The 27,656-nt window shown below is 34.0% G+C and overlaps 1 protein-coding gene across 28 annotated transcripts in view; it reads right to left on the reverse strand.

Moving 5' to 3' along the window:
* RIMS2 (regulating synaptic membrane exocytosis 2) overlaps window positions 1–27,656 on the reverse strand; it is a gene marked incomplete at its 5' end in the record, with an annotated part of 569,746 nt that overhangs the window by 110,415 nt on the left and 431,675 nt on the right. For 9 of the 28 annotated variants that reach the window (XM_082675035.1, XM_082675034.1, XM_082675036.1 and 6 more), the window contains one exon: window positions 11,478–11,650. The exons of 16 other annotated variants lie outside the window; for them this stretch is intronic. In XM_082675035.1, the coding sequence (XP_082531161.1) occupies window positions 11,478–11,650 (173 nt within the window). Of the gene's footprint in view, window positions 1–10,337; window positions 10,590–11,477; window positions 11,651–27,656 lie in introns of all 28 variants that reach the window. 3 more of the 28 variants (XM_082675032.1, XM_082675021.1, XM_082675010.1) reach the window with 1 other exon arrangement.

The following is a 27,656-nucleotide window of genomic DNA, read 5'->3' on the forward strand; positions in this document are numbered from 1 at the left end:
AGATTAGAGCATGGCATGTAGACACACATACACACCCACATACATATATATACACACATGCGTATATATGACATAAATAAAGCTCTACACCTGTAATCTCCTTTCCTCTCTGAAAATAATGGTTCCAAGCAAATGTGTTATTGCAAGTATAGAAAAGGATAAAAAAGATATAAAATGGGCCACTCATCAACTCCATCTCTTTACATTGCCGCTTAAGTGCTTTATTTGAAGTGATTCCCTAAACAATAGAGTGAATTAAACTTTAAAATATACATGAAAAGTCAGCAAAATGATCAATGTTCATGATATTTGCTGAAATATATAAGCTATTTCTATGTATCCCCTCTCTTATTGCCATTACTTGAAAGATAAATCTTATCCATATTCCTTGGATAGTACTTCTCCTTTTTGTTGGATTTGCTAATTCCTATTTGATTTTACAATCCTTTTCCTAGTCCCACCTGTCTGCTTCTTTAGGGACAAGATCAATCCTTATAGTAAGTTTTCGCAGCTCCAAGGATCTCTTCTGGGCAATCCCAAGTTTTGTACCATAATTCTATGCTTAAGCTCAGCAAAAATAAAAATATTTATTTCACGGAGAGAATGAAAGCCAAAGTTAGAAATGAAAAATTAAAGCATGTCATTGAGATCAAAGCACACTTCCCAAATACATTTTGAAAACATTACATTAAAATAGTCCATCATAAAGTTTGGGGAATGCTGGCTTAAACACAACTTTTTTGCAGAACTTCTCAGAATGCTGATGTATACTATGAATCTCGAAGATAAGGACAGCATGTGTAGTACAAATTTATTGACCTTAAAACCAGTTATTTTTAATCATCAGTTCATGGGAATTTCTGGAAATACACTTGGAAAGCATTGATTCAAAAGATTTGTTTTTATATTTCTAAGTATTCACACTTCATATTCGTACATTGCTGACTGATTTTAGCTAGAGACAGACCCTTTCAGATTTACATAGCAGGAAGATTAAAAAACAAACAACTAAGGAGGAGAACCTAGGAGACTCAAGTGAAAAATAATATATAATGTTTTAATTATTGTATTTTTTAAAAGATTTTTAAAAAGCCTTATGCTTGGTTTGCATCGGAGCTAAGACAACTATTTGACAAACTTCAAATATGTTCTTAAGCTATTAATTCAGAAAGACTTTGAATGGTTAGTGGCTTATAAGAAATTGTGGATTTTCTTCTGACATTGTTTTCCTATCCTGGATAATGCTGAAAGAATCACTTGTCTCTTCCTGCCTCAGTTCACTTATTCTAAATGTTTTACTAAAGGTAAGCATTATCAAATCACATATTAAAATTCTCTATCTCCCCTCTGGACTTTAAGCTCTTTGAGGGAAGGAATTAGGTCTTGTTAGCCAGTATTTTAGCACAGAATCTGGCATATAGAAGATGTTCAAAAATATTGGCTGAATAAACGAAGGCAATTTAGGAATAAAATCATTTTAACTCCAAAACCATTAAAGGTCCATCACTTCAAACTATGAAACACATCCCATAAAAATTTTCCAGAATCTCTACTATATTTATTACTTTGTAAAATGATCTTATAATAAAATCTTTTTTTGCATTTCAGAAATTATTTTCTCTTGTACAAAACATATGAAGGATCTGTCTTATTCTGAATTGTCATCTAGCAAAGTGTTATAGGAAAGTTTCTATGAAATATGCAGATCTAAAAGCTTAAAAAAGTGAGAATTTCATAAATGTATTTTCCATCTCCTCTCCTTTTCTTTCTTTATCAACCCCTATTATATATCAAATGCTTGTCATGTGCCAGGAATGATGTTAGAAGCTTTCAGGATATAATCTTATTAAATGGCAACCCTGCAAGAATATTATTATTATTACCCCCAATATATAGGTGAAGAAAGTGTTTTTTATTTGCCCAAGTTTATATTGTTAGGAACTGGCAGAACTAGGATTCAACCCAGTTTTGTCTGAATCCAGAGCTAAGTTTTAGCGGTCATGCTATATATCTCTCATGTATATTTTCGGAGGACTTAGGTATTACTTATAATACTAAAAATAAATTCTGGATGAGGATAAGTGACATTATGCTTACTATGAGTCAGTGTAACATGGCATGAAGTTCTTATTCACAACTTTGCACAGCAAGCCAGCTCAATCCCCAACGTGCCAGACTGGAAGGCTAAGTCTCTGCACATGACAGGTGCATCATGGAAGGTAGTAATTCATGCTCCATGATAAACAGAAATAGTAAAATTAAGTTGGTTAATACTTAGTGTCCTGAAAATATGCAGTTGTCTTCAGATAACTTCAGTATTAAATGCTACATATCATCTATTCAAAATATTTTGATAGAAAGTCTCAGAAGACTAATCTACAAAGTTTCTTATTTTTGCCATCCCCAAATGAAGTCATTTCTCTCATCTTTGCACCTTTCAATAGGATTTTAGAATTCATTTTACACCGTTCTTTTGGGACACATTAGACTGGTATGAGTTCGTCTAATCTTCAAATACTGTCTAATGAACCCTTTGCTATCTTTTCTTGTCTGTTTTTCTCCCATTCTTATTAGACTTTATACAGGATTTTTATCTATAAAATAATGATTATCATTCATCATATATCAAATCAGTAAACCAACCAACCAACTAAATCTTTTCTGACTGGAATACATATGTGTCATAAAACAAACTCCTCTGAAGTAAATTCCACTGACTTCTGAAATAAATAGGTTTCTTTCCATTGGGGAAAAAAGTGACCTCTTGGTCATTGTTGTCAGAGAAGATTGAGATGAGCATGTTGGGTACTGCACTATGTCAGAAGCTCTTCACACCTCTAAACTTCCACTGCTTTATTATGATCTCACTGATTCACACATTCATGCACAAACTTTTATTGAGTGCCTACTATGTGTGAGGTATTGTAGATATTGAGAGGTAAGACAACAAAAAGATAAAAATGATAAATACATATCCTCAAAAGGCTAACTAATGGTCAACAATGGAAGATTAAATGCATACATAATTAACTATATCACAGGGGAGGAAAATGAGCACCACAGGAGAAACTGTTACTGTAAAAGAATATTAGATAAATTACGGAGGAAGAGCAGAGGAGGTGTCTCTTGGATGAATTTGTATTTGACTTGAATATTGAAGGATGGGCAGATACTTTACTCATAAAGAGAAAGAAAGAAACTATGCTTTAGACACCAGAAGCAACATGAGCATATACACAAAGGAATAAAAGCAAGAGCCTGTGAGGAAAAGGGCCAGTAAATGTGAAAGACTGAAATCAAGATAAGGTTAAAAATTAAAGATTGGAATTATGTCATTACGGTTCTAAAGTCTCAGGATGGGTGTTTGTGGATTTTCTTTTTTTGACTTTTGATCACTTAAGATTAGACTCCCCCTTTCCATATGGAGAATCAGCATTTGAAAATGAAGCCACACCATACAGTACCGCACTGTACTGATATACTGGTATCTAACACAATAATACTCATGCGCGGGAATCCTTTGACTTCAAACTTGGTATTATTTTTATTATTTCTATAAAAATCAAACTTCTATATGTTAAATTTGTTCATCCTGAGGGATACCTGTAGTTCTATTAGGAGTCACTGTCAGAATATTGCATGTAGTCTAGAATAACAGTTGTGAATTAATCGTCCTTTTTGGCTTGTAAAAATAAATATTGAATATGATGGAAACTACTGCAGCAGTTTTTTCTACTGCTATTATTTTGTATGGTAGAAGTCATTCCAATTTAATTATTTCTCTACTTTCACACTAAATTTATTTTACTCTCTAACATACAGCCAGTGGGGAAAATGTTAGAAATAAACGTTAACAATGTTATAAATAAAAATGAATTGTATCCATTATAGCAGATAGGTAAATAGAAACATTATTTACCTATAGGTTAATCAGTAGTGGTAATGCTAGAAAACAAAAGTTTAATATGTAAATGAATGTTAATGGACATTTTAAATGTATATAATCCTAAATTGCTATTCTAACCAGAATGCAATTAATTAATCAGTAAAAATGAATCTGGGTAGGCATCTCTGAATAAGATTTCCTGTGTGATAACAGGATAGAATAACCAGTCACCACAGAAATACAAATTAACAGAATTGCTAATAACGATTACACTACAAAGTCAATTAAATTGAATAGGTCTCTTTCAATTATTCTTTGAATAAGTCTATTAATTTATGTAAGATGTGGGAGTAAATTTTAATTAACACTGATCTCCGATTTCATATCAAAGAATAGAGATGTGGTATTGAAGTATAAATATTATGAGTTAGCTGTAAAGACCGCTCTGAAAATGTGGTGACACCAGCAGCAAAGCAACGCCAGGTGGCGCTGTTACAAAGCTATCCCCTGACCACTCATTCCTAACCCTTTTTACTACCATCTTAACTAAGACCTGGTGCTTTCTTGAACACACTGCTTCCCCATGAACATTTTAAGGAAAGGTGGCTCTTAAGAAGTATTGGAATAGAAAAAAAAGACATGCTTGACAAACTTAACCTTAAACAAAATATCATCTGCATTTTATCACCACTACACTCATAATAGTTACTGAAGAAGCAACACCAATTACAGATTTTTTTTTTTTTTTTTTGCAGAGAACTTCTGAGCATTTTAAAAGATATATTCACATCCCATAAAATTCATCTTTTAAAAGTACACAATTCACAAAGGAACAACTTCAGAAAAACTGACTACTCATGTTTTTATGCTATTAGCATAACGAGTTCAGATTTAAGGGCTATTATTTTTAAAAGACAAGATTTTCCTACTAAACTAATCTATGAAACTAAACTACTAAACTAATCTCCATAAGAGATAATAGCTTAAATTATAGAAGTAGATATAGGGTTAGGGAGAAATGGAATACTTCAGAGATAATTAAGCATTAAGATTAATAAGACTTGATTGGAGGGAGGGAATCATGCTCAGTGGAGAAGAACTAGTCGAGTGACGCCTAGGTTCCTGGTTTGGGCAAATGGGAGGGTGCCAGTGCCACCCACCGAGAAAGAGAGCACAAAAGGAGGAGTGGGTTATTAAATGTAGTTGCCTGTTCTGTGACAGTATGATGAATTTAATTTTACATGCTGAGTTTGGTACGCCCCCAGGACAGACAAGAAGATGGCAAGGACAGGACTGGATAGATCTGGCAGATGGTTAAGGAAGAAACCTGGGCTGGAAATACAGTTTTGGAAGCCATCAATACACAGATGCTACTGGAAGCCACGGAATAGAAGGCAGCATCAAGATAGAACACGTAAAGAAAAGAAGGCCTAGTATGGGATTCTGGAAAATGTCAACATGGAAGGGGCAGAGAGAATGCTCCCAGAGAAGACAGAGGTGATCAGAGAGATGGTTAGAGAACTAAAGGAATGTACAATCACAAGAGCTCAGAGAAAAGAGCATTTCAAGAAGAGAATGTAAAGGTGTTGAATTCTAAAGGTTGGCAGGATACTATATGAAAACTGTTCCGAGTTAGCAGCATATACAATTTGAGGCAGTTTTTTAAAAAAGTTACATAACACAATTGTAATAAAATAGAGGTAAAGGAGCAAAGCCTCAGAAAAGAGGCAAAAATAAAAATATCAATTATTATATATAATATAATGATTATAATATAATGTAGTTCAAGAAATTGAATGGAATTATCATGTCTTTTGGCTATGAACTTGAACTTCCTGATAGACTAGATAAAGAGAACATACAATGGATTACATTGTTTTGTTTTCAGTGAAGTAGATACATCTATTCTTTAAGAGAGCTGCTCACAAAATTTTAAAAGAAAGTTTCATATAGACTATTCTAAAATGGATGAGTGGCACAGGAGACATCCTCAAAAATGCTTTTAGACCTAATGCAAAGTAATTCTACTAGGCTGTTTCTTTTAAGAACTTTCCATGAGCATTTCTATTTAACATTGTAGTGATGGTTTTAGCCAGGTCAATTAGGCAAGACAAAGAAATAAAAAGGCATTCAGATCAGAAAGGAGGAAGTAATCAAGTAATCTTGTTTCACAGATGACATGATCTCATATAGAATATCCTAAAGAATTAACTAAAAACTTTTAGAGCTAATAAATGAATACAGCACAGTTGCAGGTTTCAAGATCAATTTATAAAAATAAATTGTGTTTCTATATACTAGCAATGATCAGTCTCAAAATGAAATTAATAAAATAATTCCACTTAAAATAGCACCAAAAATAAAATACTTGGAATAAATTTCAAAAAAAGAAGTATATGTTCCCTGAAAACTATGAAACATCATCCAGAGAAAGTAAACATAAGTAAATGGAACACCTTGTGCTCATGGATTGGAAGACAACATTTTTTAAGATGGCAATAATCCCCAAATTGATCTAATTAAACACAATCCCAGTCAAAAAGCGCAGCTGCCTTTTTCCCCCCAAATTGACAAGCTGACCGTAGTATTCATTAGGAAATATAAGCAACCCAAAAGAGAGGAAGGACAGCGTCATAACCACTTGGGGGGGGTGGGTTGTTTTTAAAATGCAAATTCCTGGGTCCTTACATGATCAAAATTCTAAGAGTGATATTTGGTGTTTTTTTAAAAAGTCCCCTTTTTATGCACAATCATAAAACAGAGGAGGTCTATAACATAGGAGTAAATATGCGGTACGCGTCGTTATATTACATAGTCAGGAAAATGTATTATCACATTTTAACTCTGATCTGTAACTCTGATCTATAAGTTAGCAGTAATAAATATTTCATTAACAATTATTCTGCTTGCCCTTTTAAAGACTATAAGAACTTTTTGCTAGATAATTTAGATGGCTTAAGTCTTAAAAACAGCTATTCATGAACATTTGAACTGATGCCATCTTTTTCCTTTAAAACATTTTCCTATCTCAAGAACGTTTTCTTTAAAAACATAATTCCATACCGTTTATAGACATGCCTGAGAACTAAATTTTTTTTTGATTTTTGAAACTTTTTATTTATATTTTGGCCTTACAAATAATCATTTTTAAATTGACTCTTCTGTAAGAATGTAAAGCACAAAAATTTGCTAAATATCAGATCCACACAAATCCTCAAAAGGTTTTCTGTGTAGTCTTCATTAATGCAAATCTTTGTGTGAATATTTCACTCTTAGCGTAGATCTTGAACCTGTTTTACAATAATGAAGCCATAAAGTTTTTAGGCAGTGCATTCATTATAAACTGTAACATTTCCATTAAAAGGAAAGCTGGGTAATACAAAAATATGAGAGGACCTGAGAAGCAGGCAATCTGTTGAGGCTCGGTATATCTTATTTGGTTATCTATGAAAATTTATAGATAATGAGTTTCTTGAATTATTTTTTCTTTTTCTTATATGCCCAGAACAGAACCTGGGGGAATGGATGAGTAATCTGATCACAAAGCTACCAAATGTTGTTGGTTTTGACAATACTATACTGTTCAATATTTGTTTTTCTATCTTCCACTGCAGATTTACTTAAGATCTCCACTTCTTGTGCCAAATTCTTCCATCAAATATCCTTGTGAATTAGTTTAGGTTTCTTGATGAAATTTTCTGGATATGGATCTATCCTTAAACATCCATCTACACAAGTCTAAGAAACTGCTTCACCCTCAGGCTTAGAAGTTTAGAAATGCTTAATTTCACCTCTATCCCCCAGTTCATAGTATATATTGCCTGACAAATTTTCTGAATAAATATTGTTTGAACGAATGATTTCTCCTTACATCTGAACACTTTTTTTCTGGGCCAGCCTACCACATATATATGGTATGTAATCAGCAAATGTAGATAGATATAATGTAGACAGATACCTATGTACAGAGAGTGAGAAAAATATTTTTTTTTTTTTTTGAGAAAAATATTTTAAATGGTAAATATAATTTTGGATTTTCTAGAAATGATTACCAAATAATCATTAATGGTAGGGGGGCATTTAACCAGGCTAATATACATGTGTGGAAATATAAATAGCTAAATGTGAATGTATTATTTATTAATCAACTTTGAAAACATATTATATTCAAATATTTAATGGACCTTTTTTGAATTTACTTTTTGCTATTCATTTCCTACTAGTACATTCAGAAGACTTACTTTAATAGACTTACTATAACACAAACAACATAATTCTGTATCACACAATGAGATACAATTACTGTAATGAAAATAGCAACTAAAATGGATTTGGTTCATTGTAGTCACTGTGTTAATTTTAAGTATACCAGCATTGCTATAGATACTTAAACCCTGAAGTCAGAAAAAGTTTTTTCCTTTACAAAATTTGGATTACAAGTAAATGTCAATGATGCATTATAGAATAAGATTATTTCCAATAATGTTGTATAAGCACGTAAGTTGTTTTTGGCATTTAAACAATCTATGATTCTGTTCATCAACTACCAAAACGAAATGTTACTGGCAGTACTCAGACATAGCTTCTCTTGGAATAAAGACTGTTCATTTTATTCTGAGAAATGAAAGCAAATTCAAGATCCTATGCTGCAATAATTAATTAGCAACACCAGCATTTTCTCACAAATAATTGCAGTTGACACTTTTTGCCATCATATGGAATATATGTTCCCTAGAGACATCAGCCTGGCCCCCTAAGGTTTACAGTTGCGAAAGTATTATAGTTACTTAAGCAGAGTACAATGCCTTGATGACTCATTGCTAGGAATATACCATCTTTCCCTTTCCTGTGTAAAATAATGTGGTCTTTTCAAGAAGAAAATGGTGAAGAAAGTAATATTAAAAAATCGAGAACTCAAGGTTATAATCTTCTTCAAACTTTTCCCCACCAAGCCAGATATGCTAACATAGGCTTTTGGCTCCAGGCAGACACCAAGGGGCTCATGTGTTCTCCTTTACACAGTTTATAGAATGGAAAACACATTAGAGGCTCACATTTTGCTCTGCTTTTGGAAGAAAGGAAACTCTGTGTCTCTTTCCAAGGAAATCTTGGAAAGTTTTCTCTGTGAATTAATGATGAAATGACCCAATGCCAAATAAACCAGAAAAATGCTCTTCATTAATAAGGTAATGTAATTATCAAAAGTTAGATAAACAACGAAATAGACTTGAAATTACTAGTTTAGACTCGAATCACAAAATATGCCTAATTTAAGATTTACTTTTAGGTTTTGTGTCTGTTACATAGAAACCTTCATAGATCACAGATATAGTTAAATATACCAATCTGAGACAGAAGGTGAAGTGTCACAGAATTAGACCACTGAATTGTATACCCAGGGGGTAAACATTTATTCCAATTATCTTTCTCTTTAAGTCCGGGTAAAGCACAAACTGAGATTGGATTTAGATACAATAAAGCAAAATTTGGCTTACAATCGGGGTGAGTATTATGCCATGTGCATTCTAGCACAAAATCAAGGTCTGGATGGATTACTAGAAAACCAAATTCCTCCAAATTGCACATGATTTGCAATTCTCAGTCTCAGAGAAATGTAACTAGACAGGTCTCATCTCCTCAGGCAGAAGGATGGAGTCTACTGCGGACTTGTGCCGACATGACTTTCAGTACAGCACTGTAAAGATGGTTTCATATTTACTTAGTGCATTGTGTTATGAAAATGAAAACATAGTTGTTGTTATGCCTTGCTGATTATGTTTCTTCCCTTTTCCCCTGTTCAAAGCTCCTTCTCTGGCAGTTTCTCTAGCTGAATGAATTTCTAGAGGGGGCTAAGTCAACATGTCTGCCTTCTAATAAGCCCTAAGGCCTCTATCTTCTCAGAGTATCAAAGACCACTGTTCCTACTCCACAATCTTCCTCAGGAATCAGAACTGCACTAGACCCCACCAGATAACTATGACAGGCAAAGGACTTGCTTTTTTCTTTATTCAGAGACAGAATAAAGTTTACTTTTTGCTACCTATTTTGCCATTCATTTTAAAAGTTCTAGTATATAGTATTTCTTATAGTGCAGGCTACATTTTTTCAGCCCCTTCAGAACCTCATTTTAAAGGTTTGACCCTACAAATGAGGAAGATATACAGTAATTCATGCTAAAAAAACTAAAGGGAAATTTACCTTTGATCCACCTAGTCAAAAAGAACTTAAAAACCCAATTAAATCAGACTCTCAGAGCTATGGTATACAAATTAAAGACTGTTTAATAAATCAATCTGTTAGGTAATAATTTGCTAATATTAATTAGTTGCATTAGAAGCTAAATAGATAAAACACAAGAAAATAAACCAAATGTAAATGGCAAAATAGTTTTTAAGAGTAGGAGAAAGGACATTACTAATGGGAAATGTCTACGAAAATGAGCAAATTTTACCTGTCATCATCTTGCGAGAATTGCTTTTGCAAATCCTCTTTATTCCACTGTTCTTTTTCTTTCCCTTGTTCAGGTATATCTTGTGTTTTTTCCTCGTCTCCTGATTCTCTGTTTTTCTCCTTATTACATGTTTTTGTAATCTCTTTCCCTTTCTCATTCTCATTAATTCTTTCTTCCTTTACCTCTTCTTCCTCATGAACTATCTCTTCATGCTTATCCCCTTCTTTCCCTCCCTCTTCTATTCCCTTTGGCCTTTTGAAAGCAAAATAAATTGAAGGCATGCAAATAAACACAAAACAGAAAGAAAAAGTCAAGAAAAAGTGCATACAAAATTAAATAGAAAAGTAATGATAACTACTAAAACATAAATAAAAATGACATCTTTTAAGCATTGAAAACTTTTTCTCCAGTGTACACCAGAGAAGCACTGTGTAAGCAACATTTAAATCATAATTGTTTTTCAATCATATTGTCCTGTTACAAAGTTGCATGGAAAAAATTGTGGTCTCTCCATTACTGTTTTGTTTTGATCCAATAGGAGTAAAAAAAGACTAATTTAGCTCAAGTGTCCATAAAGTCTATAGGTTGGGTGACAAATGAAAATTACACTAAAAAACATACATTACATTTATAAATTTTCTTGAGAAACTGAGAATTTTTTCCATGCATTTATAAAAAGTTTCAAGAGGATGGGAGAGCACCTTACTAAAAAAGTAATGTTCTTGTGTTTTCTGAATTACTAAAATGTATTCAGCTAGGAAAAATCCCCTCTAAAATATGATTTTTCATATTCCTTAGAATATTAAAAAATTCAGGTCTTCACTTAACCATCACTTTAATTTCAGTAAAGATATAATAAAAGAATTACTTTTTAAATAACAAACATGAAAAAATACCTAATGATATTATTTCAAATAATCTAGTAAGAAGATAGCTATAAGTTCTGTAAAACTTTTCTGTGCAAGAAGTTTGAAATGGAGACCAAAATATAATTAAAAGTAATCTGTACAGAAGTTCTTATTGTCTTAATGATATATATTAACCTTTTAGAAGTAAAAGATTTTACATTTATCCAAAGAAAAATAAAGATCTTCTAAAATATATTTAGAGGAACTTCCTGCTTAAAGTCCCCTTACTCACCTGATTTTCTTATTTCCTCTTGGCCGTTCTGATTGGACAGACATGTAGCTTGTGCTGCTGAAACGAGAAGCACTACTAGTCCTTGAAACCGCAGATATATCACTTACATCACTGTCCGAAGATTTAGTGGAAATATTATCTGCCCCTCTATGAGGATCCCATCCTGATCGATACTGTTAACACAGATTGACAAACACGCAGAAGTTGTCAGTATTACCACACAAAGCAATTATTCGCTTCTCCTATTTCAGCACTTTAATTGTCCACAGAGGATACTGCAAAACCCCACTCAGTTGCATATAAAACAAAAGTGAATGGCAATTATCCTAAAAGAAAAGTTCAGTTTATATGAAACCCTTGTTTTTAGCAATGACAATTAGAGAATTTTTACCACACCCCAATGAAGACCATTAAAACAGTTTCACAACAGGAATGGCCTCAGGGAAGAACATTTAGGTAAAATCTGGGAAATAAACATTTGGCTTAATATTAGGAAGAAAAATTTTTTTTATTTCTGAATTTGAAAAAAAAGTATGATGAAGTTGCCATTGTAACTTATAAAAACCAATTTTAGTAGCATCAATTTTCTCTTTAATCCATTATGCTTCACTGAAAACCTAGAGATAATATAAAATCTAATTATTAAAACACTAACTTTTTAAAGAAAAGCCAAGAGAAAAGAGCAAGTTTAATTTCTGAATGGTTGCTGGAATTTTGATGAATCCTAGAAGTACTAGAAAAAATCATTATTATTTACAATAGTTCAAACTTTCTGGAACTGAAATAATCAGATGGTCATCTGCCAGGGTGCAGGGTGTTCTGGGTGTTCAAATATTCTGATAAATTGAAAACCTTCATAAATGCTTTATGTTAATGACATGTGGAATGTAAAAAAGAATAGGTTTTGAAGTCTGAAAAATGTGGAGTAAGGAAAACTTGCTAGCTGGGTAAACTTGAGCAAATTATTTCACCTTTAAAACACTGTTTATAAAATAATAGGGAAAATAATATCTTCCTTGCAGGGATGTTTGGAAAATTAGAAATAATACATGTGTGGTGTCTGGTATAATATAAAATAATGCAGCCAGTATTATTACTGTATGATTACTACCTGATGGCTATTACTAGGTTAAGAGACTAGTTTTTTTTTGTAAATATGCTCTTAAACATAATGGTGAAAAATCCTTACTTCGTCAATTTCACAATGGAGATCTTTTAAATCATAGATACTGGCAAATTTCATAAAGCATTAGAAAGATGATTATCTTATATAAACCATTTACTGTGACTTGAATAATCATTACCCTAATAAATAGTTCTGTATGAACAACAATTCACTGAAAATATTAGCTAGATATAAACATTTTGGTAAGACAAGTTGAATGGCAGTAGGGTGTAGCGTAAACATTAGATCAGATTCAAATGAGCTGGGGTTTTTTCCCCCAGGATCCCTCAGTATCTTGTTGTATATTTTTGAGTTAATAACTGGTCATTTTCTTTAAATGTAAAATATAAGAATTATTTTGAAGGCTACACAAAATTTTAATAATCAAATCCTTAACCTAGAAATATATATTTATATTAGGTGAGATATGGCCTTTCTTAATCCACTCTAACTTTCGACTTTGTTGGAATTCTAAATTATCAAAAAAAAATACAGTTAGGGCTTCCCTGGTGGCGCAGTGGTTGAGAGTCTGCCTGCCGATGCAGGAGACACGGGTTCGTGCCCCGGTCCGGGAGGATCCCACATGCCGCGGAGCGGCTGGGCCCGTGAGCCATGGTCGCTGAGCCTGCACGTCCGGAGCCTGTGCTCCGCAACGGGAGAGGCCACAACAGTGAGAGGCCAGCGCACCGCAAAGAAAAAAAAAAAAAAATCAAAACAATTTACTTTAAATGACAATGTCTTCAGCCATTGCCTAGAACAGCATTTCAGTGGTTGGATCCAATATTATCTATGTTAACCATTATATTTAAAAAATATATATATATAATATATACACATATATAGCCAGTATATACTGTCTAGCATAGATAACGTTGGATATATGTATATATGTATTTTTTCCATGATATTTATTAAAAGTAAATTTGATCTCAAGTTGAGACACAAATGGAAGTAATTTCCATTTTTGAACATTTCATATATATATGAAAAATGGATGTTTCAAGAAATTTTTCAAAATTATTAAATTGTTCCCAATACTACACTGCATTGGGAGAACTTTATCTTACTCATTCTTAGAATTTATAATAAAAAGGAGAAGCATATTGCTATTTATGCCTTTAAAAATAATTTATCATTGAATAGAAAAGCAGTTTTGGTATTACATTTTTTTCTTTGCTTTTGCTCATGGGATTACTACATCATCTAAATGCAAATGAAAAGCCACAACTTTTAACTTCAGGAAGTACTAAGGGTAAATGTAATCATGAAAAGCACATGCTCTGCAGTGAGACTGAATCATTGGTATGAATCTTGGCTACATAAGTTATTAGGTTTGTGATCCTGAGTTCCAGTTTTTTATCTGTTAAAATGTGGACAACAATCATACCCATCTCCTAGGTTTGCTGCAAGGATTAAATAAAACAATGTACATAAAGCACTTAGCACAATATTGGACACATAAGAAGTGTTTAATAAATGACAAATGATGACAATGATGATCATGATGATTAGATAGTAGCTGAATACTGGCTTAGTATCAATTCCAGGAATATATTTACCAAAAGAAATATTAGGTAAAATACCCAAGAGTAAATTTATTATTTTAAGACTGCTCTAAGCTATAATAAAATGTACCTATTTCTATATATATCTAAGAGACACATTTCAGAAAATATATTTATAAAGCAAAATAAAATATTAAATCAAACTTTCCCCCTAGTATGTTCTCAGGCCTCACCTGCCCGTTTGGACAGGTTCATTCATATTCCATCGCTTCATAGGGAACTACTAATTCTCAACTGCAGGATAAGGAATAGCTTTATCTCAGCAGGAAATAAATGACACTTCTTGGCTGACATAGAAGATGCCTCATTTTTAATATTTGCTTCTGGTACTTTATCCTAATATCCAAAGCCACCTGGTACCTGTGTATCCCATGTCTTCCTGATTGGTTCTTTTCTGATTTTCTTTGCCTTCATTTCTGAATCCTAACTGCTTTTTGACTTTTGTATTTCAGTAGTTGGTATTCTGACTTTGCATATTCTAGCCTTTGTCTTTTCAGGTCATCATGACTTTTGATCCTGTTGCTATGATTCACAGGTACATACAGGTTAGCCTAAGGCTTAAGAATTTTTTTTTTTTAAACACACATGGTATATATACATTGCACATATCTTTGGCTAAGACCTCTCACATAATCTAGTTTGCTGAGCTAAAATTTTGGATATGCAAAATTTAAGGAAAGATAAGATTCCACATACTATAGTTTTAAGCCTTTATATAATTCATCACATGCTACCTCTTGTTATAGGTGTGTGTGTGTGTGTGTCTGTGTGTGGGTGTGAGTGTATTCATATTTATTGGTAGTTTTCAAACCTTCTATTAGAATAAAAGCTCCAAAAAGCCAGAACAATATCTTCCTTATCTTTGTAAGTCTCTTAGCACCTAAGAGTCAAAGATTTAATTTAATTTAAACTCAGAGGTTTAGCTTTTGTACCAGTAAGATAAGGATAAATTTCATTTTAAGGATTCTTGTGAGGAGTAAGAGAAATAATATATTCAAAATACCCAATCGTGTGCTTAGCGCATAGCAGCTGCTCATTTCCAACACCGAAAGCAGCGGGTCATAAATAAAAAGACACCGAACGGAATAGTTTAAATAAAGGAAAACTACAAATTAGCTAAAAGCTCTAGTTTGATGATGATTTTGTTGTCTACCTAAGGCTTGTACCAAATGCATTTTTCTGTCTATTTCTAACATGTTTACCTTTGGGATATAGCTCAGGCTTCCATTAAAAACAGACACATGATCAACAGAATGAGAAATTTGGAAAGTGAGAAATAATGGGAAAAAGTTTTAAAAGTAAAACTTCAGAGGAACGTATTTTGGATACATTTAGATTATAGCATCTTTAAGTATATAATTCACAAAAAACCCAAATCGAAGTTATAAATGACCTACTATGGGAGTTTACTTTTAAAATGGTTCATTCTTTTTGCTTTTCCTAAAGTATGAAAAACAAAAGTTATATAATTTAAGTGAGACAGAAGCAGCTAAATTATTATTATACCAAGGTAATGAGTTACGAATGTGAATAAGTTCATTTATTTAGGAAATGGTTGGTATTGTTTTGGCACTATACAATAAATGCTTTAAACAATTAGCATCTATTAGTTTCCAGCTGACATGAACAATGGATGATGTGCTCATCATTATCTTTAATGAAACAAACAAAGAAGGTTTACTGCATAGGATTACAGGATCTCAGCTGAAAATTGTGCTGACTGGAGATCATTAAAGTCTTGGACGACAGTGAGGGAGCTTTTCCCGACAACATTTTGATGTTTTGTACATTACTATTAAGCAGATCATGAAGCAGAAAAATTTACGGGAAATTATTGTTCTCCGGGATGTTCCAGACCCTACAGTTCTTAAGTGGCCTGGAAAAGTTAATGTTCTCCCTATTTATCTAACATTAGTGGAAAGCAACAGTACATCAGCAGAGCTCTACTGCAAGGGAAGTTATTATCAAAATTTTATAATAATATTCCTGAGAAAAAAGTAAACTCAGATTTCTAAAATAAAATTTTCATTTTCTCCTATATACTCATTTCAAGTTCTTAGATTAAGTAATTTCCTAGTTTGAGTTCTCTACAGCATCTCAGCAACTCAGGTCATTTGAGCTTTGTACGTGAACCTCTACGAGACGTCCTTAAGCATTGCTTGTCTTCAATTTATTGAATCTCACCATAAAACTGCGATTTATTGTCTAAAACTCTAGTCCAAGAATTGGTTATGGCAAAATACTGGGAAGCAAGAAAGCTCACGTTTGAAGAAAAAAAATTTAGGCCATCAAGAAGTACTTGGAGGAATATTTACATCACATTCAGAGAGAAAACATGACTAGATCGAAAGTAGGAAAAAATTGAGGCAAACATAAGCTTTGGAAGATAAGAGGGGGGCTGAATTTCTGGGCAGGGCTCTTGATATCAGTCTGGCGGGTCTAGAGGAGAAAAGAACAGAGCAGAGGGAGTCCTGGCACTGTGGTAAATGAAACAATCATAAGAGCAAGAAGATGCTCTCATTTGCATCATCTTATTTTTATTCCATATAATAATTCAAAGAGAGTAGAAGTTGTGTTTTGTTAGTAGCACAACTGTAGGTACTTGCTTTTTGAGGAGCTATTTCCAGATGATTTTTTCTCTGTCCTAGCCAAAGTTCTTATCATTGTCTGATTTGAATGCTGACTGTGTAAAAATCTGCCTGTAAATAGATAATTTTCTTTAGATAGGACTCCTAAAGAAGGTATTTTGTGTTAAGTTCTCTACTTTGGAGGGAGAAGACAGTGAGAAAAGGCCACAGAAAACTGAGGGTTAGTTTAAGATTTAGTTTTGTAAACAGTATCCTGCAAATGAAATCCCAGCTAGAAAACTCTTTAATTCCTTCAAAGAGAATTAATCACTGCCTTGAGTATTCCTAAACTAATTTATGCCTTTCTTATACCTTTATCATGTCTCTCTGTCTCAGTCTCTGTCTCTCTTATCTATCTATCATCTGTCATCTATCTATCTATCTATCTATCATCTATTTATCTACCATCTATCTATCCTGCTAGATTATAAATTCCTTGAGGATAATTACTGTCATATTTATTTTAGTATTCTCATTATCTAGATCAGTAGTGCCTGACTAGAAACTCAATGGATGTTTAATGAATAGAAATGAGTGGAATGGTTGTTTTATCTGGGCTATATACTGAGGTATTATCTCCAGTATGAAGTACCAAATCAGAGTATAAACTACTGTAATGATAGCTGAATAGAGTTGAGTCACTTAATCCTTTCATTCTCTGTGATGGGTACAGATAGGAAGTGGTGTGCTTATACGTATTTAACAACCAGCTATTCAAAAGGAAAAAGTTCTGATTTACAGAGTCGGCTCATTTCTGAAGGCTAAATACTCCCACTGTGGCTGATTTCAAGTTACCAGATGGTCACTGAATGCAGAGTTGGTGCATACCACCAGGGGCGGGGGCTTAGAAATAAATGCATTATTTGTAGGACTCACAAAGACTTGTTAGGAGAAAAGATGTACGGGACAAGATATCATACCTGCAAACTACTCATCTTGTGAAAGATGGAACAATAACAGCTTAAGATAAAGAAACACAATTGCAGACAGAGTAGCCATTAGCTTGGAGGCAAAGACTTACTAAAGAGCCACTGTCCCTTGGTCTGAAGGAAATTTGTAAGTTTCCTGGAGAATTTGTAGAGGAGGAATTAATGCTAGTAGTCAATGATGACTTTCTCAAAGGTTTGGCTCTGTGGGAACTCTGTGTCTCTTAGTAATTAGCTGTTCAAGGAACCTCATCCTTTATTTACTTCCATTGATTCCTCACAATTTTCAGAGATGGGAAGGCCAGTTCTGCGATGAAATCCCAGGTTTAGAAATCTCAGGTAGCTGCAGAGCTTGTGCTTTTGCCTTTAACAAATGCATTTACTATTTTCCTTCTCAGAATCCTTAACTCTTCCCCCATTCTAATCTGTCATTTACTAGAACTGTTCTCAAAAAACAAACAAACAAATACCAAAAATGTCCTAATTTATCAGCCAGCAGTGTCTTCTTTCTTGATTTTGCTATTATATCTAATATTGTTGAAGTCCTCTCTTTTCCTGAAACTTTTCCATAATGGCTTCTCAGATAATGTCACTCATGGTTTCTCCCCTATCTCTCTAACTATTTATTCTTTTTTAAAATTTTATTTATTTAATTTATTTATTTTTGGCTGCATTGGGTCTTTGTTGCTGCGTGTGCGGGCTTTCTCCAGTTGCAGTGAGCGGGGGCTACTCTTCGTTGCAGTGCTTGGGCTTCTCGTCGCGGTGGCTTCTCTTATTGCGGAGCACAGGCTCTAGGCATGTGGTCTTCAGTAGTTGTGGCATGCGGGCTCAGTAGTTGTGGCTCGTGGGCTCTAGAGCGCAGCCTCGGTAGCTGTGGCACACGGATTTAGTTGCTCCGCGGCCTGTGGGATCTTCCCAGACCAGGGCTCGAACCCGTGTCCCCTGCATTGGCAGGCGGATTCTTAACCACCGCGCCACCAGGGAAGGCCTCTGTTTATTCTTAATCTCCTTTGCTAGCGTCACTTTCTCTAACCTGATTTTAAATTAGATTCTCCCCAAATTTCAATCTTTAGCCTTCTTTTCTTTTCACTACACGAATTCCCACAGAATGATCTAATCCATTATCTACCCATGTAATGACTAAAAAATCCTTATCTTTCCCCCTCACTTCTCTCCCAAGCTTCAGACCTGTATTTCCAGGACATCTAACAGGACATCTCCCATATGTTGTTTTGTAGGTACATCGATTTCAATGTGGTCCAAATCAAATTTATTCTCTTTCACTCCAAACCAGCTGTTCTTGTATCTCTTATATTCTCTCCGTTATTTAATAGGCTTAATAACCAACTAAAACCTAGAAAACTTGTGAGTTATCTTTGACTTCTCTCTCTCCAATATTCTCCATTCTAATCAGTTAAGAAGTATCACTCATTTTATGCAAACCAATATCTTGATAATAAGCTACTTGGGACTTATGAATGGGTCCTTGGTCTTTCACATTCATAGAGTTTGTTATACCTACTTATTTGTCTCACTTGCTGTTGACTGTCTACCAATATTCTTTCTTCCCCTTTGTTCTTTACTAAAAGAATCAGATTTATTTTGGTGGTCTAACAGCAACAACAAAAAAAGAAAAGAACTTCATTTTTTAGGATCCCTTGTAGCTAGGGTGATCCTTTCACTTGAGTCTGGCCTCTGAGGTATAAGCAGGAACTTAGGGGGCACAGTTTGGAGAGAACTATTACTTTTCTGATTACAGTGGGCTGGCTTAGCTGTTATGGTCTTTGCCCTTCCCTCTTGGCTTTTCTTTCTGATTGGAGTTTACATATGAGCCTACGTTAGTAGTCATTTTGTGACAATGGGGATGAATGCCTTCCTGTAAGAATAGGGAGCAGAAAGACAAGTTCTAAGAACAGAGAGCTTGGCTTTTGAAACAGCAGTACCAGCCCTGAACTGCTGCTTGAATTTCTTGTTTATGGAAAAAAAAGAATCCTTATTTACTCAGATGACTTTATCTATTTGTTATGAACATCTGAATGCTAACCCAAATGGTATATCACGCATCCTGTTCTGTGCCTGTTCTGACCTCATGGTAAAAAGGTACACTCTTGGGCTTCCCTGGTGGCACAGTGGTTGAGAGTCCGCCTGCCGATGCAGGGGACGCGGGTTCGTGCCCCGGTCCGGGAAGATCCCACATGCCGCGGAGCGGCTGGGCCCGTGAGCCATGGCCGCGAAGCCTGCGCGTCCGGAGCCTGTGCTCCGCAGCAGGAGAGGCCACAACAGTGAGAGGCTCACGTAGTGCAAAAAAAAAAAAAAAAAAAAAAAGGCATTGTCCTTTGACACGAGATTGGCTCATTTACTTAGGGTAGGATAACATTAAACCTGACTTGGAAACTGATGTTTTTTCATTCTTGAAACAGTTAACCTGGGTTGATTTTTTGTTTTTGTTTTTTTCGGTACACGGGCCTCTCACTGTTGGGGCCTCTCCCGTTGCGGAGCACAGGCTCCGGACGCGTAGGCTCAGTGGCCATGGCTCACGGGCCCAGCCGCTCCGCGGCATGTGGGATCTTCCCGGACCGGGGCACGAACCCGTGTCCCCTGCATCGGCAGGCGGACTCTCAACCACTGAGCCACCAGGTAAGCCCCCTGGGTTGGTTTTTATAATTATGCTTATACTTGGCATCAAGGAAAGTTAAACTAAAGAACATAACAATCCATGAACATAACACTAATAATTACTAAAATGTGAATAATTTAAATGGTTTACAAACAACTTTCATATATTTTATATATTATTTTCTTTTCCCCAACATCTGACAGCTATTACTTTTTAAATTTACAGATAATATGTATTACTACTTAGCCATTTATTATTTTAGATGTATCCACATAAGGTAAATAATTTTCTTTTTCCACAGCTTTACTGAGTCTTAGATTTATTTTTATGCCATTTATTTTTCAGTAATATCTCAAACAAATGTCATCTGAAATTTCTGCCTCAATCAAGAAGTCTGTTCTTCCCAGACCCTTAAATGTATTAATAACAATATCTCATTCTGATATATGTAACATTTCATTTACATCCAAGCTCAGAGAGAGTAGAACAGAATGCCTGCTGCTAGTGAAAAACCAATGAGTCCATTATTCTTCCACAAAAGGAGTTACTATTAAAGCAATTATACCATTATTATGATTAAATGCTTCTCCAAGTCCTCGGATTATAGACTTGTAAGATCCAGCTAGAATTAGGAAATATCATAAATAAACTCTCCTTAGTCATAAAATTCCTGACATTTAGTTCTTTGTAAACATCTTTAACTATTATCTGGCTTATTATGTAATTTTTTAGAGAATATTTATATCTTTTATTAGGACATAGGGTGGTGATATTATAGATATTAAGTAGCAGGCTAGCATCCCAAAAGTTGTAATGGAAATAAGACATGAGAACATAGCAGTAGGATCATGGTCCTGGGAATCTATAACGGGCAAAAATACAAGAAAAATTAATGGATTGAGGATATGAAGTGGTGTTCCCTTTCAAATATTAATACCTTAGAAAGTAATAAAGTAACTCAAGGTACTTGCATCTAAGAGAATCAGAGCTAAATAACAGCCTGAAAAACAACATATTATTGAAGAAACTAAAAGGGCCTGAGAATTGCCCTGATGGATCAAATTCAAGCACAGGGCAGATATAATTACATTCTGTTGAAAATCTGGAAGAGGCCCACTACCCTTACTCCTTGTGTGAGAAGGTAGGGTAGGATCGGTTGGATTTGCATGAAGACCATTTGGGGTGGAGTCAACAGTCAAACATGGCAAGGAACGACAATTATGTCTTGCTCAGACTCTAGCAGTAGCATCTGAATAGGACTCCTTGTCTTTAACATCCTTTTCAAATTCATCTGAAGTATATCATTAGAGTATCTTCTAAAAGCACAGATTTGTAGATACTGGTGACTTAAAAAAATCTTCAAAGCTTATGATTTTAAAGAAGAACATTCTGGATTTTTAACGGAGTGATCTAAAGCCCTCCACAATCTGGTCCCAGACAACTTTTCCATTCTTACCTCTTAATACGTATCCCAATTTGTTAAATGTTTCTATTCTAAAGAACTACTAGCTGTTCCTTAAAACATAGCTTGTGCTCATATGCTTTTATAACTCTGCTTAAGCTCTCCCTCTGCCTGTTATGTCCTTCACATTATGTCTTATTCTACAGTGTATTCCCAGATTTCTTCAAGCCAAATGAATATTTCTCATTTTATTTTTCCTTTGCATGATTTACTTGTATTGTACTACTTAACACGGCCTACTTTGTACGACCACTACTTTTTGTGCATGTGTTTCCCTAATTCAATTATGAATTCTTAGACTGGAAGGATTATGCCTGCCTGCTTCCTCCTTTCCTCCCTCCCTCCTCTTTCTTTTTTGCATTTCTTCCTGCCTTTATCCCTTTCTTCCTTTATTCCTTCCTCATTCACTTAGTCCTCCATTTTATTATTATTTATTTGATTGTTTATCTGGTAATTTTTCTTCTTTTAATGTTGCAGAACCAGAATCCAGACTTAAAGCTGATCAGCTTCAGAGATACCTGTGGTATGCAGTTCTGAGTAGCAGGAAAGAAAACATTACTAAATGTTCCCCGAGATAACAAAATACGTTCAGATATTTAAAAGGGAGGACTCATATAACCATCCTTTAAGAAAAAAAGCCCAGGAAAATTATTTGGCACTGAAACATACTTTTAGTTATTCACTCGTCACTGAGTCATTCAAAAAAAATCACAGTATTTTAAAGCTGAAAGTGACTTCAGAGAGGATGTAATCTACCTTCCTCATTTTATGGATGAGAAAATTGAGAGAAATGAGTTAAATGAATTAACTAAGCTTATACAACTAACTTGTCAATATTAAAGTCATTCTATTTCTTTTCATCAAAATAAATTGTGAACCATAAATTCATGTTTAATGGGATACTACGCAGCATATTTAGAACCTAAGCCATTTCTTTTTAAAATATTCACATATAGTTTTCTTCTTTAAAATAAAGATTTTCTTCCTTTTCTGAAATTTGAAAACTATATAAAATGACATGTATAATCAGAATACAAAACCAGCATGGAAATAACACTACTATACTACTTATAACTATATGTGGATGAATTTTAAACAAGTAAGATATTTAAATAATAAAAAAAATACAAACTAACCTGAATAAAAAGACATTTTATGTCATTTTGAAATAACACCTTCGTATTCCATCTAAAACTCCGATGATTTTTCTTTTTGGCAGAGAGTGAAAATGGGCTTGAGAAGTAACATGTTCTTACATGACTGACCCTGAAGACTGTTAGCCTTGAAGTGAGTATTCCTAGTCATGAAAATGACCTAAGAAGGGTCACTCATAAAATCATAGCCATTTCTTTGTTAGTCAGAAAGCTATATTGAATGGTGGGTTTTGGTTCATCTATCAGAATTGAGTTCAACTGTAAAGTTTTTGTTACTCCTACCTCACTTGTTATAATAAATAATAAAAACAGCTACCATTACCGGGCTTTCCCATGTGCCAAGCTGAGTTCTGTACTCTTTTACATACAATATTTCTACCTCCTTAAATTATCACCAGCCAAAAGTTCCTTCTCTCATAAGAGATATATTCCAAGGTTAGCTATATTATTTCCAGTCTGGAGTATTATCTTATAATTTTCAAAATTGATGATCTAGAAATAATCAAAATTCCATGTTTAGGAAGATATTAGTAAATTAATTTTGCTAATAAATAATATCTGTAATCCTTCCAACTGAAGAAAAGTTACAACTAGTTTTTGTGCTCATGAGCAAAGCTATTACATAATAAAATTGTAGATATGTTCAAATTATAATTAGCCAATAAATTGAAATTACAGATGTGGGACACTCTATGCTGCCCTCCTAGTTGACTGATTGCCTTAATTGACTAAAGGTTTTGACTTAAGTCTCAATTCAAACTTAGTTATCAACTATTTAATGTGAAGTATGAAGCAAAAACATTATACACATACATTTATTCTATAAATCATAATTATTATGCCATAAGTTAATTATAAAATCTGTAGATTCAATCATTTGTGAGAATACATTGAGTAGAGAGCCTGACACTGATCAGAGATTACTGAATCAATAATGAGACAACACTAGATAAAGGAAATGAAATACAGAAGATCTAGTTCAAACCTAATTTTAAAGATTAAGCTACAAGATTAAATGATTTGCTTAATTAATGATGAGGCTGCCTAAAACCCAAGTGTTAATATATAATGATGTTTTTCAACATGGCCTCCAAACTACCATATATTTGGGTAGCACTTTATAGATAACACAGAATTTGTACACAGAAAAAGGTTGGGTTGTGAAGAACTATTGGGCAATGTATCCAAAGTCTTATAAATGGCAGAATCAAAATTAGAACCTAAGTCTTCCAATTCTTTCTGAGTATTCTTTCTATTATGATTAACTCTAGACAGAAACCAATAATCATATGTCCATTAGAAAATTTGTTTTAGACTCTTGGGTAATAACCTACCCATACCCTCTCCATAACTTCATATCTTGTCCTTACTTGCCCCTGGAGAGACTACAAAGATGAATAAACTATATCCCCATTCTCAAGAAGTGTGAAGTTTAACAAAAAGGTAAGAAACAAGCAAATAAGCACCACATAAGACAGATTATATGTATTTTAGGAAGTGATAATGTCATGGTTAGTTCAGAGGGTTTATATGTTTTCATATCTCTGTTGTCTTGAATATTCTTATATTTGTAATTTTTTATATGGCTATACTTAATCCTTTTAAATTACATGAAATTTGAGTTGGAAAGAATGTTTCTGCATTATTTATCACATTTTCTTCCTTCCTTATTCCTCTTATCCTCCTTGATTCTATAAAGCAAGATCTCTCACCCTTCGGTGACCCATATCATTCATTCCTTGTATCCCCCCAAAGGGCACTCTAGTTGTCAGCAAACCAGCAACCCTGGAGGCTTGATGAAAGCAAAGGTGAATGCATACATTTCTATTTTTGCTGGAGGTAAAAGAAAAATGTTTCCCTTGTGTGTTCTTAGGAAATATATAGGAAGGGATTATGCTCTTGGCAATAGCAGCTATTGTCCATAGACTGACCCTTTTACCAGAGAGTAGCTAGATGCAATTTATTTAAAGATCTTTCTTTTGTTAGTTTTCAGCAACATTATATTTACTAAAAAGAGAGAAATTACAATTTCTTCCGTAATTTTATAGTGTTCTACAACATGTAAGTTGCTGTCCCAATCATTTCAAATGACTTCTTCATAATTAAAAATATCTTTTTTATATTTCCTGACCTGACATGTGGTTTTCCTGGCCTGATATGTGATTATACAGTATGAGGTAGCAATTCACAAATATAATGTAAAGAAAGAAGACACATGCTTGAATGTCTGGCTAAGAAAAACATATTTAAATTTAAATGTGGTTTTATAACTATGAAAAATAATTTTTAAAATGAACTTGCAAATACAAAAATATTTCATCTCCTAGGATGTGAGAAGGTAGTTGGAGAAATAGAGAAAGTAAACACAATTTTAAAAAATCAAAAAGTTTGAAACAAAATAGCTATAGTTAGTTGTCTAAAAATACATATTTACATTACAATCAAATATGCTTTCGTAATGCATTAAGGTGATAAACTAAAAGACCATTAACTACTTTGTATAGATATGTTATAGCTGAACTGTATATCCCCCAAATTCATATGTTGTAGTGCTAACTTCTACTACCTCAGAATGTGACTGTTTCGGAGATAAGGACTTTAAAGAAGTAATTAAGGTAAAATGAGGTCACACTGGTGGGCCTTAATCTAATATGACTGGTGTCCTTACAAGAAGAGGAAATTGGAACATAGACACACACAGACGGATGACCCTTTGAGGCCACAGCAAGAGGGTGGCCAACTCCAAGCCAAGGAGAGAGGTCTCAGAAGAAACCAAACCTGCCAACAATTGATCTTGGAATTCTAGCCTCCAGACTGTGAGAAAATTAATTTCTGTTGTTTAAGCAACCTAATCTGTGGCATTTTGTTATGACAGCCCTAGCAAATGTTAAGAAAAAAGAAACCTAAAGTTAGAAACTTTTATATTCAAAGATTAGTCACAAACTATAGAATTTCTAAAATTCCATTAAAATTATCTATTATTAAGTTTGTAACTGTGGGTCTGTTACATAAAGTGAGGTATGTTTGTACATGTGAGACAAGGAAGAAATAAATAGTTGTTGCTTCCATCAGCTAAAATATGGAGGAGAGGAATTCTCCTTTGGCTCAGAGCTTTAGGATATGTGTGTGTGCATATCATAGATTTAGATAAATTATGTGTAAATTTAATTTTCTCTCTCTCTATGTTTAAGTTAAATTTGAAGTACATTCCAGCTGGCTAAAGAGTAGAAATGGCAAGAATGATAATTTGTGGTAGATAAAAATTTGACTAACCTGATAAAAATGAGACAACCCAAATCACTTTTTAACTTTTTAGATTATCATTAGTTTTTACACTTTTCCTCCCTTTTCACCCACCTATTTTTTAGGATTACCTTAAAGATATACTAATCTGTATCTAGCAGATTGTTGCTGGCAACAGAAATAGACCTGGTAAGAGCAGGGTATCTGTTGAAAATAATTTCTCTTTTTCTCTTTCTTCCCCATCATCATCATCATCATCATCACCATCACCACCCCACCATCATCATACGACAGCTCACATTTACTTATTCCTTATTATATTCCAAACTCTGTTTGAGTTATACATAACATATAAATAGACTTAGTCTTGAAAACTATCCTATGAGGTAGGTACTATTATTAGCACACTGCTAATTTTGCTAAAGAACGTGAAGCTATCTTATTGCAGGGTTATACAGAAATGAACACAACAGAGAAAATTGACAAAGTAGAATAGACGTTTAGAGAAATGGCAGGTTTCAGTGAAGAAATCCAGGTGCAGCCATTGGCATTCTCCCTGGCATCTTCATCAGTAAGTGATTAGATTTCTTGACTAGTTTGGGATGGAAACTATGAGGAGGTGATCTTAATTCTGATTTTTAAAAAATGAAACCATTCTGCTGGATATCTGGCTAGACTTAAGCCTAGCAGGAATTTTTTTGAAAACCGGAATCCTGCTTCTGTTCATAAAGCAGTTGAACTGCTTATGCCAAGAAACGATGCTTCATTACTTCCCACAGGACTTCTTAACCTACTCCTTGAGGACCCTGCAGGGTAGAGATCGGGTTACTAAGATCACTCCTATTAGAATTCTCTTGCTCTATGTATCACATGGTTCCATCTAACACTGGCACAATGGTGTCTGTTTCATGAGAATACCAGGTTCTCTGGGTAGCTTGAGAGTCAATGATGGAGCAGCTCTTCCTCCAGCGGGCACCAGGCCCAGCTCAACTGTACTATTATTGGGCTGTGTTACATGCTACCAGAAACTCAACTTTTCTGCTTATCCAAAAAGAAAATCTCCTAGCATTTTATATCAATCACTGTTATAAAATTATACCTTGCACTTCTTCACTTTCAATAAATACATGTATTTCCACGTATCATCTTAGTGATTTGTATAAGGCCACCTAATGTACATTTTAAAATTCACTTTTTATAAATTTAGTTTTTCAGTTTTCAGATCCATTTATGTCACTGCTGTTAAAGAGTATTTCTTTTTAAATACCCATACCCATAGCCATATGCCTACCTGTTAATCAGCTTGCCAAGAGCCACGCTCATGGAATGTCAACCTTGATAACATCATTTCTTAATTTCAGTAATTTAGCTTGTAATTCTCATCATATGTTATGTTCCAGGCTCTTTTTATTTTTTTATC

This window comes from Grampus griseus (genome assembly GCF_964374135.1).
Source record: "Grampus griseus genome assembly, chromosome: 17".
Classification (NCBI taxonomy): domain Eukaryota; kingdom Metazoa; phylum Chordata; class Mammalia; order Artiodactyla; family Delphinidae; genus Grampus; species Grampus griseus.